The sequence below is a fragment of the Hemicordylus capensis genome, chromosome 6 (genome assembly GCF_027244095.1).
Source record: "Hemicordylus capensis ecotype Gifberg chromosome 6, rHemCap1.1.pri, whole genome shotgun sequence".
NCBI lineage: Eukaryota > Metazoa > Chordata > Lepidosauria > Squamata > Cordylidae > Hemicordylus > Hemicordylus capensis.
The window spans coordinates 130053437-130068840 of NC_069662.1; the positions used below are offsets into that span (position 1 = coordinate 130053437).

The 15404-nt window shown below is 43.1% G+C and overlaps 1 protein-coding gene across 2 annotated transcripts in view; it reads left to right on the forward strand.

The window, feature by feature from the left end:
• The window catches only part of SLC25A13 (solute carrier family 25 member 13), a 187097-nt gene that overhangs the window by 111547 nt on the left and 60146 nt on the right, over positions 1-15404 (forward strand). For both annotated transcript variants that reach the window (XM_053262710.1, XM_053262709.1), the window contains 6 exons: positions 6300-6446; positions 9568-9706; positions 10497-10590; positions 10743-10827; positions 13555-13639; positions 14939-15097. In XM_053262710.1, coding sequence (XP_053118685.1) covers positions 6300-6446; positions 9568-9706; positions 10497-10590; positions 10743-10827; positions 13555-13639; positions 14939-15097 — 709 coding nt within the window. The remainder of the gene's footprint in view (positions 1-6299; positions 6447-9567; positions 9707-10496; positions 10591-10742; positions 10828-13554; positions 13640-14938; positions 15098-15404) is intronic.

Below are 15404 nucleotides of genomic sequence, written 5' to 3' on the forward strand. Positions count from 1 at the left end.
CTGTTGCCCACTTGCCACCAGATGTCCAGGGACTCCAGCACCTGGCGCGGTCGTTGTTGACCCGGGCGACGACCAATCCAGTATAGATTTATTAAAGTTACGTCTCACCATAATGTTGATGGGAGAGGCACTCTTTTTCTGGCTCCTCTGGTGAGACCTGTCCAGTATGGCTGGACCTCTGGCATAGCTCTCACCTTCCTCAGAGCATGCAAGCCCCACAACCACGCCAAGGTAGTGCCTCACTGGGAGGTGGTGTTGTTGTTGTTATTATTTTTACATTTATATCCTGCTCTTCCTCCAAGGAGCCCAGAGCGGTGTACTACATACTTGAGTTTCTCTTTTACAACAACCCCATGAGGTAGGTTAGACTGAGAGAGAAGTGACTGGCCCAGAGTCACCCAGCTAGCTTCATGGCTGAATGGGGATTTGAACTCGGGTCGTCCTGGCCCTAGTCCAGCACTCTAACCACTACACCACGCTAACTAATTTATTGTAGACTGCCCAGTGCTTTTTAGATGGGGTGATAGAAACATATAATAAATAGGTAAATTGAAAATTAATTTCAGTGAGACTTAGTAATAGGATCACAGGAAGCTGTCCTGTACCAGTGGCATGTAAAGGTTTTAGGGAGGGATCTCTCCCAGCCCTACCTGGAGATGCCAGGGAGTGAACCTGAGACTTTTTGCATGCAGGCAGATGTTCTACCACTGTTGCTAGCCAGCCATTTTCCAGGATAGCACAGAGAGCATTCCTCTACCCAGATATCTCAGTTGCACTGGATCATGGGCTCATGATCACTGTTCACTCTTAGGTGTGCATGCACCAACATCCAAGCCCCTGCGCTGCAGTTTCTGGTGGGCGTGCAGTATCTCCTGTGCCTGCTACTGCTGCCCAACTGCCTGGCACCCCATTACCCTGTTCTCTCCTCCCTGGCTGGGAAGCATTGCCATGCCTTCCTCCTCTCCTGGGCCAGGTTGCTGCTGCACCCCAGCCGCCGCCGCCTCCTTCCTCCCACCTGCTGGCTGGGCCTCCTCCTCCTCCAGTTCTGGCTGCAGTTCTTGTGAGATCTGCAGCCAGAGGAGAACAGGGGGCTGTAGCAGTGGCTCCCGCCCCCACAATGGCTCCCCCTGCCTTTATTGGACAAGCTGCCCTCAAAATGAATAAAGTTTGAGTGGGAATAGATTTCTTTGTCTTTTGTGAAATCTGCCACATTCTGGGTAAGTAGAATGGCTTGGGAATTGCCTCAGGGTACATTTCGAGGTATATGTGTGTCTGGCCAAAGCACATGGAATCTGTTTGGATCACTATTCTACGGACTCTCCTACACACAGGTTGTAGCCCTTCGCTCCTTGCTCTTTTTCTTCCCCTCCTGCCAATGTGCAACAAACACACCAACCTACCTTGGAAGGATAGGCAAACTGACCTCTTGCATTTCTAACATCTCCTTGCCACTTCTCTGTCTCCCTCCCCACCTCCTGAGCACTTTCCACAGCACCCGTTAAGCCAGGCTCTGGTCTAAGAACCTTAGCCAGTGTGATTCACTCTTAATTAGGGCTTTAGCTAAATTATCTCCAGTAAGAATATCAGCCAAGATTGATTGCATTGCCTAATCAAACATTTTTCCTTCTGTATCCCCATGTTACCCTTAATAAAGCCTTTGAACTGTATTCTGTTTCCTCATTTTTCCAATATGCCAAAACTTACTCAGATTAATACAGGAGCCGAACTGTTCCCCAAGCCAAGCCAATTTCCCCAGTTCAAGCCAAAAACATAGTTGAGATGTCTAGCCAGCACCTCGGGGCAATTCTGATAAAAACCACTGAGCTACAGCCCCATCCCTTTAAGGAAAATATCTTACAGCCGGGGGACAATTCTCACACATAGTTACCCATCCAAATGTAAACCAAGCTGAACTCTGCTTAGCAAAGGGGACAATCCATGCTCGCTATCACAAGACTGCCACTGTTCCCAGGATGATTATGGTGATTGATTTATTACTAATAATATATAATTCCACTTTTCAGCAAAGGAGTTCTCCATGTTTATCAAGAATGATGAGAAGATGGTTCCCTGTCCTCAAAGGGCACACAGTCTAAAAAGAAACACAAGGCAGATACCAGCAATTGTTATAGATGCTGTGCTAGGCTTGAATAGGCTTGCTCTCATCCTGCTTAATATAAAGAGAATGGCCACTTTGCCCAGTTAGCAGAGCTTAGACGCTAACTTAGCCTGAATCCTGCCCTGACAGCTCTGTCCAAAGTCCACCACCAGTTTTTTACATTACATTTTACATATGCTCATTTTTATGGCTTTGCTAAGTAACTTCAAATGTAAGCTTGCATTTTATTCTGCTCTGGCATGCTCGTTGATGAGGTAATAATACCTGTCAATGGGACCTCACAATTCACAGCGGTGGGAAGGACTGTGTTGCATCAAATGAATGTTGATCAATTGGAAATATCAGTCATACTGTACCTGAATATAATCTTCCCATACCTGGAAAATGAAATGACTTTATGAGCTGTAACAGGAAAAATGGAGTTGAGAAGGGGGAGTGAAAATCGAGTTGGGAAATCCTCCCATTAAAGCTCTGGTGCCAGAGTTCCTGTTATCAACTGCAAATTAATTTTGTATAAACACTTATTGTGGCTTTTAGGAATTCAGACTCTCCGCATCAAGGAATGAAGCTGTTTTTAAAGTTATACAGAGGGATTACACCACCTCTAATCTAGGGGACACTTGGTGGGCCATTTATTTTACATTGAGAAGCAACTGAATGTATGTTTTTCTTACAAAGCTATTTTTAACCCATGCTTTGCCAGGTCCAGAAACCTTGCAGTGTATTATAAAAAGCACCTCACAGTATGAGTCAACTACAGAAATTATGTTTCTAGGATACCAGGCATTTTAAAACTCCCAGATAGGGATGTGCATGAACCGGTTCAGCGGTCCTTTTGTGGACTACCGAACCGGTTTGAAAATCCAGCAGTTCAGTGGTGGCGGGTGTGTGTGTGTGTTACCTTAGCACCCCCTGCCATCGAACTGCCAGACTCCCCCCCCCCCCGCCCCCGGCTGCGTTTCCCCTGCTGCTGCTGTCTACAAAATCGCTGGCGCAGGGTGGTAGCGTACCTCATTGCCACCCTGGTCAGCATCAAACTGGAAATGCCCACTTGCAGTTCCACGCACATCCCTACTCCCAGATACTTAAATTATGCTGCTGTGGGCATGATGATCCAACCAAAATTAATCTAATTGTTTTAATTAGGAAGTTTTAAGCAAGTGCTTAATCTTTCCCATTGAAATCAATCTGACATTAAAAGTGTTATTTTTGTCATCTTCATGCCTTTTGGATCAAATGCTAAAACCTGGAATACTTTGATATAGGGCAAGTTCACACATCATAGAGGCTCAGCCAAAGCTTCAGTTCCCAAAACGTCTGTATGAGCCCCACTACCATGTCACCCCCACCACTGGGCATCAGACACGTGCATGTGTTCTACGAAACCGTCCATCAGTGTTCCCTCTAAAAGAGATTCCCAGATGTTGTTGAGTACAGCTCACAGCATCCCCAGCTGCAATAGCCTTTGCTTGGGGATTATGGGAGTTGTAGTCAACAACATCTGGGAATCCCAGTTAGAGGGAACACTGCCGCCCATTCACCGTGCTGTGTGAACCCTCCCACAGTGTATGCTAATAGTAAGATTTTCTGTAGAACTTTTCATGCTGCCTTATTTTCCCTATAAAATACTATTCAATCTGCAGTGGCTTCTGGTTTGTTTCTGAGCCAAAACCAGAGTGCTTGTTAACCCCTTAAAAACCCTAAATAATTTGTGAACAAGATATTTAAAGGATTGCTTTTGCTCACGTGAACCTGCCCTCTCATTGAGATTGTTGAGAAAGTCCTACTTGTGTCGTGCTGCCATTGTATGTACAACTGGTGAGAACACAGGTCAAGACTGTTTCAGTCACAGTACCCAGACTATGGAACTTCCTGCCCTGCTATTGGTCCATTTCTTGCTGACTCTTCACGTCACGCTTGTTGAAGACTGTCTTTCTGGTTTCAGTGCATCTTACTTTTCTCTCTCACACACTCACACACGTTGAGTTGTTCATTAGGGTGCTACTTGGTCTTTTATAGCTTTTTATAGTATTTTGTTTATTGTCTTAAGGGTGCTTTATTGGATAGAAATGTTGCCAATAAAAGCTTAATACAAATAGGTATAAATGTAAGAACTGTGGATGTTTTAAACATATTGATTTCATCATTTTTTAAAAGCAAATGTAATATACTAGTAAAATGGCTTGCAGTTTTCACACATGCTTCCTGCACCAAGAAAGACTGGACTTTTTGTGTCCAAATGTATCTGAGAAAACTGCCAAACCTTTGCATTTTCCAGGATGTTAATGAATTTTCCCGGGGCCGTGTGTGTGTGTGTGTGTGTGTGTGTGAGAGAGAGAGAGAGAGAGAGAGAGAGATTTTTCTGGTAGTCTGGGCAAGGTCTGGAGCCCACCTGTGAAAATGGCATGTTTCTGTCTTTCATGGTTTGGTCTGTGAGTTTCATGTCAGTGAGTGAAGCCCAAGCAGCCTTTATATATAGATATAGATATTGTAGGAAATTCAGCCTCTGAAGTTATCGTTGCTTTCTGTACCTCTGATTTTCAGACTTTAAAAATGTAAATGATTTCATTGCATAGTAATGAAATGAAATGAAATCAGCTTTTATTTTGGTCAGTGACCAGAACACAAAAAAGAGGGAGAGAGACATCATAAAATGGCAATACGCAGCTTGCATGCAATGTAACAAAACTTGGCCACAGAATTAGTACTCAGACTATCAAATTTAGACAGTAATAAATCAAGATAAAAGTCATCTGAACGGCCAGGAAAAGACTTCAACAAAGGTGAAATAAAATCTAAACGGGCATCCCTGTAGAGGTCACAGTATAGTAAAATGCCTGACTTTCTCTTTTTCTGTTTACAAATAAGTGTAAGTAGTGTGATTCTAATTACATGGCATTAATCTACAATGAACAGATTTCTACTAAAATCAGTGCCAGTAGGTGAAGATGACTTCTGATACCATTTCTGCACTACAAATATAACCTAGATTAACTATCATGGCTCCAGCTCGCGTTGGGAATCTTTATTTTGTGAGATGAGCTGAAGATCTCCAGCAGAATTCTCAGAACCTTTTTGCACACTTCCCAGAGTTCATCTGGTAGTCTAGAGCAGTGTTTCTCAACCACCGGTCCGTGGACCACTGCCGGTCCCCGAAGGGTTGAGTGCCGGTCCCTGACTGGGAGTCAAACCCCCCCCCAACTGAAATCAAGGCACTCACTTACTCAATTTTGCACATGGCACGGAAGAGGACGAGTATCACGGAGGCATGGGACCCTTCTTGTGCCTTGCCTCCACGTGCTGCTGAGATCTTCCTACAGCTATCTTATTCCCTATCTTTACAGCTTCAAACTGTATGCGATGCGGGGGCATGGAGGAAAAAGTATGGCAGTGGGCGCCACTTGAAGGGCTGCTGGTTCTTGCATGCTCATTGTTTGCAGCCAAAGGTTGGTTGATTGAAACCCAGCTGCCTGTTGTGATCGAGGCGCCTTGAGAGGGAACGCTGTTTCCCTCTTGCATCAGTGGGGCTTGCTTGTATGTTGTTTTCATTGGCCCCATGTAGCTTTTGAATTTTTCTAATGGCCCAACATCCCCTCTCCACTGAGTAATCACAAGCACCTCCACTCCAGACATACTGGAGACAAATTTGTTCACCCAGGCTTTTAGATTCAGGGGTTCTCAGCCTTGGGTACCCAGACGTTGGTGGACTTCTACTCCCATAATCCCCAGCCATAATGGCCAAATGCCATTGTTGCTGGGGGTTATGGGAGTTTAACTGAGGGACCCAAGGTTAAGAACCCCTAATATTCCATGTTTGCAAAAGATTCCAAATTTAATTATTTTAATGCTTATATTATTTTCATTCTAAACTGCCCAGAGATGCAAGTTTTGGGCAGTATAGAAGTCTGATAGATAGACAGATAGATAGATAGACAGACTTGAAACCCCTTTACTAACTGCTGGTCCGGGAAACTGCACATGAAGAATGTAGCGGTCCTTGAAACTCTGCACGAAGAATTTAGCGGTCCTTGACTCCAAAAAGTTTGAGAAACACTGGTCTAGAGTATTTGTGGTGCTTTGGATATTAAACAAGTTATGTGATCCTCGGTGAAATACACGAAAAACAATGTGACAGAATTAGTTGTGAGCTTTATTTAATCATCCATTTTACATTTTGCAGGAAATTCAGCTGGAACATGCCAAACAGGCTTTTGTACAGCGAGATAATGCACAGTCTGGAAGAGTCACTGCCATTGACTTTAGAGACATTATGGTTACAATCCGGCCTCACATGTTGACACCTTTTGTTGAAGAATGTCTAGTAGCTGTAAGTTATTTGCCATTTATGTCATAAATAGGGACTTGAGTCATTATGAGGGTCCTGCTGAGGCAAGTACTGTATGCACAAAGGGTAGTTTTGACAAAACGTCACAGTGGTAGAGGGAGGTCTGAAGATGATGATGATTTCAAGTTTATTATTCTATGTTTTTTATTTTTGCTAGTATCCGTAACTCAGGCATTGGATGCAAGAGGAGTTACATGTATACATGATAAATCCAAGTAGACATTCATTCAAGGTTTTCCTCTTCAGAAGATTGTGATAGTGTCTTCTCAGGTGCAGCCAGCAACTGTGAGCTGTATCCGATGACCTGTTGCACCACCTGGGTAAATTTTTGTGCTGTCTCAACAAGCTGCTGCTCCCTGTCCGGGCAGTTATGCATGAAAGTCTTGTTTTATAAGACTAACATTCTGCTTACACAGGAATCGGCAAGTTGTTCAGCACCAAAGGCTAGTCTGGAAATATATGGTGAGCTTGGGGGCTCACGTCTGCTCTGCATGCTTTAAATATGCTTAATTTAACACACAGTTGCATGAACATTTGCATGATGCATTTATGTTGCAGGCCACTTTCAGACAGTGTCTGGCAATCCATGCAGAGCAACACAGAGTAGTAGTATTAGATCCAATCAATTGCCCAGGCTGCTGCAGGCGTCTATTTTATTTATTTATTTATTTATTTAATCATATTGTTATACAGCCCAAAACGCAAGTTCTAAAACAATGCCCATGATGTTGTGCAAGAGAAGAGTTGTGCAAGAGAAGAGCACAACCATGATGTTGTGCAAGAGAAATTGCATAATCATACTTGTGCGATGATATGTCTCTTATTTCCAATGGAAGTATTCTTGCATGTGCAATTTAAGGATTAGCATAGGTACACTCTTGAGCTATACCGCGACCATTGTTTTAGATGCCTACAGCAACACGGGCAATTGAGAACTGCCCATGTTACTCTAGTTGATATTTCACTTAAAGGCAACCATTTCTGGAACACTGGGCAGCTTCACAAATCTATAACTAGCTATGTATCCAGCAAAAGAACAGGGCCTGAAGGACTCCAATCCAACTTGATCCAACTACCTCTGTTCTAGTGTCTGTATTTTTCCAAACCTTCCTTCAGTGTACTATTGAAAGTGAGCAGTGTTTGCTCCCTTCATGTAAATGATACCACCTGTACATCCCCGTCGAACATAAGCAGTAGATGGGCGGAAGAAGGACTCCATGGTGGCAGATAGCCTTCAATGTACTTGCGGCAAAGGCTTATCCTACAGTTGAGCATGCATAGAAGAGAAAAGAAGCTTTTCATTGCTACAAAAGGCCTTTCTGCTAGTGGAATATGTCCCCGAGAGTCTCAAAACTCTCAGGGATGTATTTCTGTAAGCAGAAAGGTCTTTTGCATCAAGGGGAGAGAAGTGAAAATCGCTTCCCCTCCTTGCATGCTTGATTGTGGAAGAAAACTCATCACAGGTATGCTGAAGGCTTCCTGCAACCACTCAGCTCTTCTTCCACACACCTACTGCTGCACAGAATGGGGCCACAGTATATAAAGCAAAAAGTCACAAAAAATAGGGATGTGCACAAAGCATTTTGTGCATGGGGCGGGCAGAGAGTGGATGCTTTAAAAGGAGGAAAGCAGGTCCTTCCTGCCCCTCCGTCACTCCTCTGCTGCCGCCACCACCCTGGCGCCCCACCGCGTTGCTGTCCGTATTAAACAGCTGCAGTGTCTGTTCTGAAAAGCTGCGCTGTACAGCTGCTTCCTGCTTGGGAACAAGAAGTTCCCTGTTCTCGGCAACCTGTGGGCATTGACGATATACACATGGCATCTGCACATGTTCAGATACCATATATGGGCTGATGCTGCCCACGGGCTGTTCTGTTCCTGTTCCCAAGCAGAAAGAAGCTGTGTGGCATGGCTTTTTTAGAACATTCACCATGGCTGTTTAATATGGACAGTGCCGCGGCAGAGTGACAGAGAGGCAGGTAAGACCTGCCTTCATCCTTTTAAAGCACCCGCTTCCCCCCCACCCCGCCGCCGCCAAAATGATTTGGCTGGGGCAGCTCGAAACGTTTCAGTGCCTCAAATTAGAGGCTCAAAACGCTTCATGCACATCCCTAACAAAAACTCAAAGAACAGGGTTTTTGTGTAGAATTCCTTTTCTGTGCCACTCTTTGCAGACCTTCTTCCTACTGTTGTGCATCAAATATTTATGAGCTGTTGAACCACAATAAATTTAAATATTGAGAAGCATGCAGTTGGTGGTGTTTGCAAATCATTTTCGTAAATGTGGCTTTTTCCCAGACCGTAGTGGTTGGACACGTTGCAATTATCCTATGTTCTTCAGAAAGGACAATCCTTGCCTGCTTAAAAAGCGGCCCGCATAAAGCCTATTTTGCTATGTGGAAGGGGGAAAGCAATGAACAACCAAAATGGCACCCTCCCTCGTAAAGTTTGACCCTTGAGTTTCCAGTGGCTGTTGGAGGATTGGCATTTGTTTAAGGTCATGTCATTAGTACATTTTGAGGATAAAAAGTTTTTATTCTTCCCAGTGAGCTGATTGTAAAAGCAAAGTCTGAGTTAGTCTAAAAGCTCCTGACTGCAGGCGAAATGGTGTTTCTCTGGATTTAGATATTAAAGCTGCTCCCCTTTTCTGTAGCATGATTTGATTTTGTTGTTTCCCCTCCGCCCCAGACATTAATATACTTGGCATTTTTAAGTCTTCGAGATTTGCTCATTAGAAGAAATAAAGCAACTTATAAAACATTTTTCAAGTGAAGCAGTATTGAAACTTGAACTCTGTAAATTACCACTGGCCATGTTGTTATAATCCTGCATATGTATTTGTTTAGGTTTCACTGAATGGGGGTGGGGGGTGCGAGCAGCTTGCATGCTGGTCATGATTAGCTGCAGTAACCTAAGAATCTATTATAAGCTTTTTTCATTTTAAAAATCTCTCGCTACTTCTATTACTGTTTTTTTAAACTAACAATATTCCTAAAGTCTCCCCCCCCCCCCCACAGATGTTTTATTCAAGTTGCCTGATTTTAAAAACACAATCCTATATCAACTTTGTCTCTTCCTGCTTTCCCCATTGCTCTTTCTGTTCTAGGCTGCTGGAGGTACCACTTCTCATCAAGTCAGCTTTTCCTATTTTAATGGATTTAATACCCTTCTTAATAACATGGAACTCATTAGAAAAATCTATAGTACTCTGGCTGGAAATAGAAAAAATGTGGAAGTTACTAAAGGTTAGTTGAAATGTAGTTAACCTTTTCTGGAATCTCTCTCTCTCTCTCTCTCTCTGGTATCCGTGGAGTACTTTGACACAAGGGAACTATCTAAGCCTGTTGGGTGCTTTCATTGGGTGCCCATCTTGCAGCTCCTTTTTGTTGATTTCAGTTCTCCTTGGATCTACTTCTACTTTTTATTAATTTCAGCAAAAGATCAAGGTCCCAAAGGCAGGACAGAATAAGCTGTCATTGTAAAGCTATTTAAAAGTTTCCAAAACTTCCTAGGATTTGTGCCAAATTGGCAACCTATTAAAGTGACCTTCAAGGGTAGTTTGAAAAATTCCGTAAACTTGTATTGGCATTGCAGTAAGCTGATCTACAAGCTTGGAACAAGATGTTATCTGCTCTATCTAACCACTTTTATAGAGAACTCCCTCTGTAGTGCCAACCCTCCATTAATGTAGCCTACTGGGACGCACATAGAAGAAAAATTCCACATCTCTGTCTCCTACTTTTCTTTTTTTTTTACTCTGACCCACAACTGATTGATACCTTATGTCAAATATCCTAAATCCTGCTGTTAGCACTAAGCTATAATGCCAGACTCCTTCTATTTGCATGATGGATAGAGTATTTAGAACATACATTTACACAGTGGCAGGAAAACTATTTGCAGTTTTTTTCTTCTTTTTCAGCATATTGGTTTAATACTAAATGTTGGTGATTCTGGGACATTTGTGGATAACGTTCAGTGCTGTTTGATTAGTTTTCCCCTGCTGTATTTTTTTTATTTCTTCTTCTGTTGCAGAGGAGTTTGTTCTGGCAGCTCAGAAATTTGGCCAGGTTACACCCATGGAAGTTGACATCTTGTTCCAGTTAGCAGATTTATATGAGCCACGGGGGTAAGTTGAAAATTACCCTTCCTTTGTTGGGGGGGGGGATGAAATAAACAGTGAATGAAATAGTCTAGCATATTGCCTACCAGTGCAGGTAACTTAGCTTACTCTACTTTTTGGGATAGAACTTCACTTGTGTGACCACTTTGTCTTCTCAGGCGCATGACGTTAGCAGACATTGAAAGAATTGCTCCTCTGGAAGAGGGAACGTTGCCCTACAACCTGGCTGAGGCTCAGAGACAGGTGAGGAAAGGCAGGCAGGATGGGGGTGGGTGGGTGGGCGGAGAGTAATGATGCGTTTATTGCCCTGCTTTTTAGTAAAAAGGATGTTAGGTTTTTTCTCCCCCACCCCACCCCCACCCCCAGTTTAGTTCACTTAGCCATAAAACGGGCTGCTTTTTGCGGGGGTGGAGTGTCTTTTTCCATTTAAAGAGATGAAGTGCAAGTGATCTGATAGTAATAGTAAAACACACGGAAGGAAGAAAAAATCATAAAGGTGTCATTGTACCAACCTAAGGAAGAATGTTCACATCCTAGAAAGGGTTAATCCTCTCTAATCCAGTCTTAGAATGATGTTCACGAGGGATATACTAATTTACTTTCTGCTGGGGATGTCAGTTTTAGCACCCAAGAAAAAATATTCTTTGCTTCTTGGAGATGTTCAATCTTTCAGTGGGTTGCCGATTGCATTCTTCTGCATTCTCTGTTCAGCTGCACATTGAAACAAATGTTGGTTTTGTTTAGTCTGTCGTAAATAGTTTCAAATTGTTAAGACCATAAAGGAACCAAACACTGGGTTTCCCAAAATGTTAATCTTAATTTGTATTTATGTGTTTGTGTGTGTGTTGGGGAAGGTTAACAAAAAGTTATCTATTGTTTTGATCAAACCACTCCCCCCCCCGCCCCATCGTTGCCAACTTTTAAAGCTGTTATTGGTTTCTTTCATATATTGAAAACTGACACAGACCTGGGTGTAGTTCTGTTTTTCTAAAACTATCACTTAAGTCAAACTGAGTTCTGTATGTTGAGAGCTGGAGGGTCCCCCCCCCCCGTGCTCTGGGTCTGTGCAGAGACGCCAGTTTGACCACAGCAACTTGAAGCAGGCTACATTTTTGGGTCGAATAGGCCTTGAGCCAGGCCCTCTTCACTTGGCTGCCATCCACCCAGGCCCTCCTCCCACCCAGCATCACCCTATAACAGCATATTTTTAGCCTTCTTTGAGGAGTGAATATCTTAGGATGCATTCTTCTGAGTGCCTTCCTAAAACCCTGTCTCAAAGATTATTGAAAGAGGTAAAGAGAGGACCAAGAGTTGCGACAGGCCCAGTCGCTACAGTTGGAAGATGCTGCAAACATGACTCACGTGGTAGCTTCTCCATGCTGCTGCATGTTCATTGCCTTGGGGGCAGTCTCTGTGGCAAGCAGGGCTATGTACTGCCTGCATGGAAAAGCCTCCGTGTAAATGCTGTTTGCCAGAATCTTCAACTCAGACTCAGAAAATATAGATCAGAAATGCCCTGGAATGTACACCAGGTAGTGTGTACTGTGGTAGGTCTGTTGAGCCAGTGAATGTATCCTTCTTTATGTGTCTCCCTAGAAATTATGGCTGAAGTCCAGTAAACCCTTCTTGGGCAGAGGGAGGGGCTAGTGTGTCTAGTGAGGCGTTCATCCTCTCCTTCTCCTATCGGCTCCCCTGAACTGCTATGGGGAAGGATTCGGAAGCAGTATTCTTGGCAGTGCTGAGGGAATGCCTTTAGGGGAAAACAAAAAGGAGAGCTCTAACATGCTCAGAGGGCCTAACTTTACACTTCTCCTGATTTCAGGAGGGCAGGATCCACTAAGCACCATTGAAATAAATGATGCAAGTTTTGTCATGATTTAATTTTTAAGTCCAGTTAATTTCAGTGGGACTTCTTCTTGATCCTGCCTAGTCGCTTGTAGGAGTATTTTATTGTCAGAAAAGAGGTATTTAGATTACATTTGTCCAATATCTGTAAATGATCCTCAGTTGCCTCCTGTTTAGCTCTGATTTTAATATGTTCTGGTAGGTTGTTTCCTTCTATATAGTGTAAATAGGACAAACTATGTGTATATGTGTTTGTTTCAATCTACTTTTACCCAACTTCCCCACAACTGTCACCAAAATGGCATACAAGTATCAAAGAAATAAAATTAATATTTTAAACAATGGAAATCTAACTGAAAAATAGGACAGTAATAAAAAATAAACAAGAGTACTGAAATCAACATCAAACAATTTAAAATAGAAAAAGGAATCATACACTAAATGCCTGTCGAAATAAAAAGGCTTTCAGAACCAACTTAAAAGCAAGGAGATGGGGAACCTGCCAGATCTCTCCATGGAAGCAATTCTAGTAGTGGTGCCATCATTAACAAGGCCCTGTCCCTGGTACTTTCAGTTGAATTTTAATGACAGCAGGCTATGGAACAGGACCTCCATACAGTTGAATCCTATACAGTGGGAGTAAATACCCTAACTTAAGGGACTTACTCCCAAGTAAGTTTGTTTAGGATTGTAGCTTTTGCCTCTCTTGGGCCTAATCCAGCAGGACTCTTCTTATGTTCTTATATGTTCAATGCACATACAGTCCATGTACAGTGAATGCACATTCAGAACTGTGCACATGTACAGTTATGTTGTGTTGAATGCACATGCAGCATTACACTTTCTATCTGTATCCTGCATTTCAGGCGGTCTGTACAGTCTCATTTTTAAAATGAACACAGGTGTAGCCATTCAGACAGGAACATGTACATGTGTACAAACATCTGAATGCACTAACAATGTCATGTCTGAATAGGGCTGTGATTTTAGTGTTAAAATGCCTTTTTTGTTGCAGCCAATAGTACTATGCTATTCCACTCAGTCACAGTGAATGGCAGACTGATTTTTCTCCTCACCTTTCTCTTCCTTGGTGCTGGATCTTCTTCCTAAACCCTGCGCTTGCAGCAAGCTCCTGGTGATGTGTCTCGTCCTATACTCATACAGATAGCAGAATCTGCCTACAGATTTGCCCTTGGCTCAGTTGCTGGAGGTTAGTGAATGCATGGATTTTAAAAAATGGTGCCTGACATCAGGGGCGTAACTATAATAGGGCAAGGGGAGACAGTTGTCTGGGGGCCCACTGCCTTGGGAGCCCCCAGAGGCAAGTCACATGACTGACTCCCCCAGCTGTGCACCCGCCTGGGCTTCCTTCAGTTGTATTCATCCTCCGAAATTGATGTGAGTGTTAACACCTGGAGCTACCAGAACAGCATGTCTTTCTCTAGTACCATTCAATGACTTGCATTGGCCACAATTTACAAAACCTTTAAAAAAATAATTTAGAATGATCTGTTTTATATACACACACACAAATTTTACTATGCTTTTTGTTACCACTATTCAGTCTAATTCAAGATTTCTTTACTTCATGAGCTGAGCTTCAGTGAGGGGGGCGGGGTGCATTTTAAAATCTTGTCTCTGGGCCCACTCCAACCTTGCTACCCCGCTGCCTGATATCTCTGGTTTGGTACTCTGCCTGAGGATTTCAAATGCTGTAGTGTATTTTATGAATTAATTTAAGTGTAGACTACAATATATTGGCCCTGGTTCCATCTATTTTGCATAGAAACACCCTTGGCCAAAGAGTGCAAGGCTTTTCACTAAAGGTTGGCAGAGCTTCATGAAAATAAAGGCCAAAAAAGAGCAGAGCATTTGGCTCATGCACAGAAGGGAGAATTTTAAGATTATACCCTGGTGACGCAGTGGTAAAACTGCCGCCCTGTAACCAGAAGGTTGCAAGTTCGATCCTGACCAGGGGCTCAAGGTTGACTCAGCCTTCCATCCTTCCGAGGTCGGTAAAATGAGTACCCAGAATGTTGGGGGCAATATGCTAAATCATTGTAAACTGCTTAGAGAGCTCCAGCTATAGAGCGGTATATAAATGTAAGTGCTATTGCTATTGCTATTGCTATACAAAGAGAATTTTAAGATTACATGAAGCTGCTCTGGAACTGTAGCTATACAAAAGGCTGACAGCATACTGGAAACTCTTGTGTATAATTTCTTGTACCAGTTAAATTATTTAAGAGCCTGATCCCATGCAGAATTAGTTATATCTGTACCCACTGATTTCAGTGGGCTTATTGTAGATATGCTTAACCCTTCATATCGTGTCCTTTGACCATTGTCAAAGGTGAAAACTCCTGATCGGTGCATATAAGTACTTGAATCTTCCTGCAAATTTTTACTTGAGAGTGCCCAGTGAATATGCAAACTTCGAATGAACCAGGTGCAATGAAAATAGCTGCATGCCAACTTTTTTTGGTTATTATTCACATCTTGCATACAGCTGTTGGAGCCACTGCGGTATATCCAATTGATCTTGTGAAAACTCGAATGCAGAACCAGCGCTCTACTGGGTCTTTTGTGGGGGAGCTGATGTACAAGAACAGCTTTGATTGCTTTAAGAAAGTGCTCCGCTATGAAGGATTCTTTGGGCTCTACAGAGGTCAGTATCTAGATTTCCTACTTCACTGTGAGATAACAAGAGAGGTTTGTTGTCAGCCTCTGTATTTCTGTATTCCTGTTTGTTGAGCTTGATGAATGGGGAGGAAATGTCTGGCATCTAGAGCCCCTGGTGGCACAGTGGTAAAACTGCCGCTCTGTAACCAGAAGGTTGCAAGATCGATCCTGACCAGGGGCTCAAGGTTGACTCAGCCTTCCATCCTTCCGAGGTCGGTAAAATGAGTACCCAGAAATGTTGGAGGCAATATGCTAAATCATTGTAAACCGCTTAGAGAGCTTCCAGCTATAGA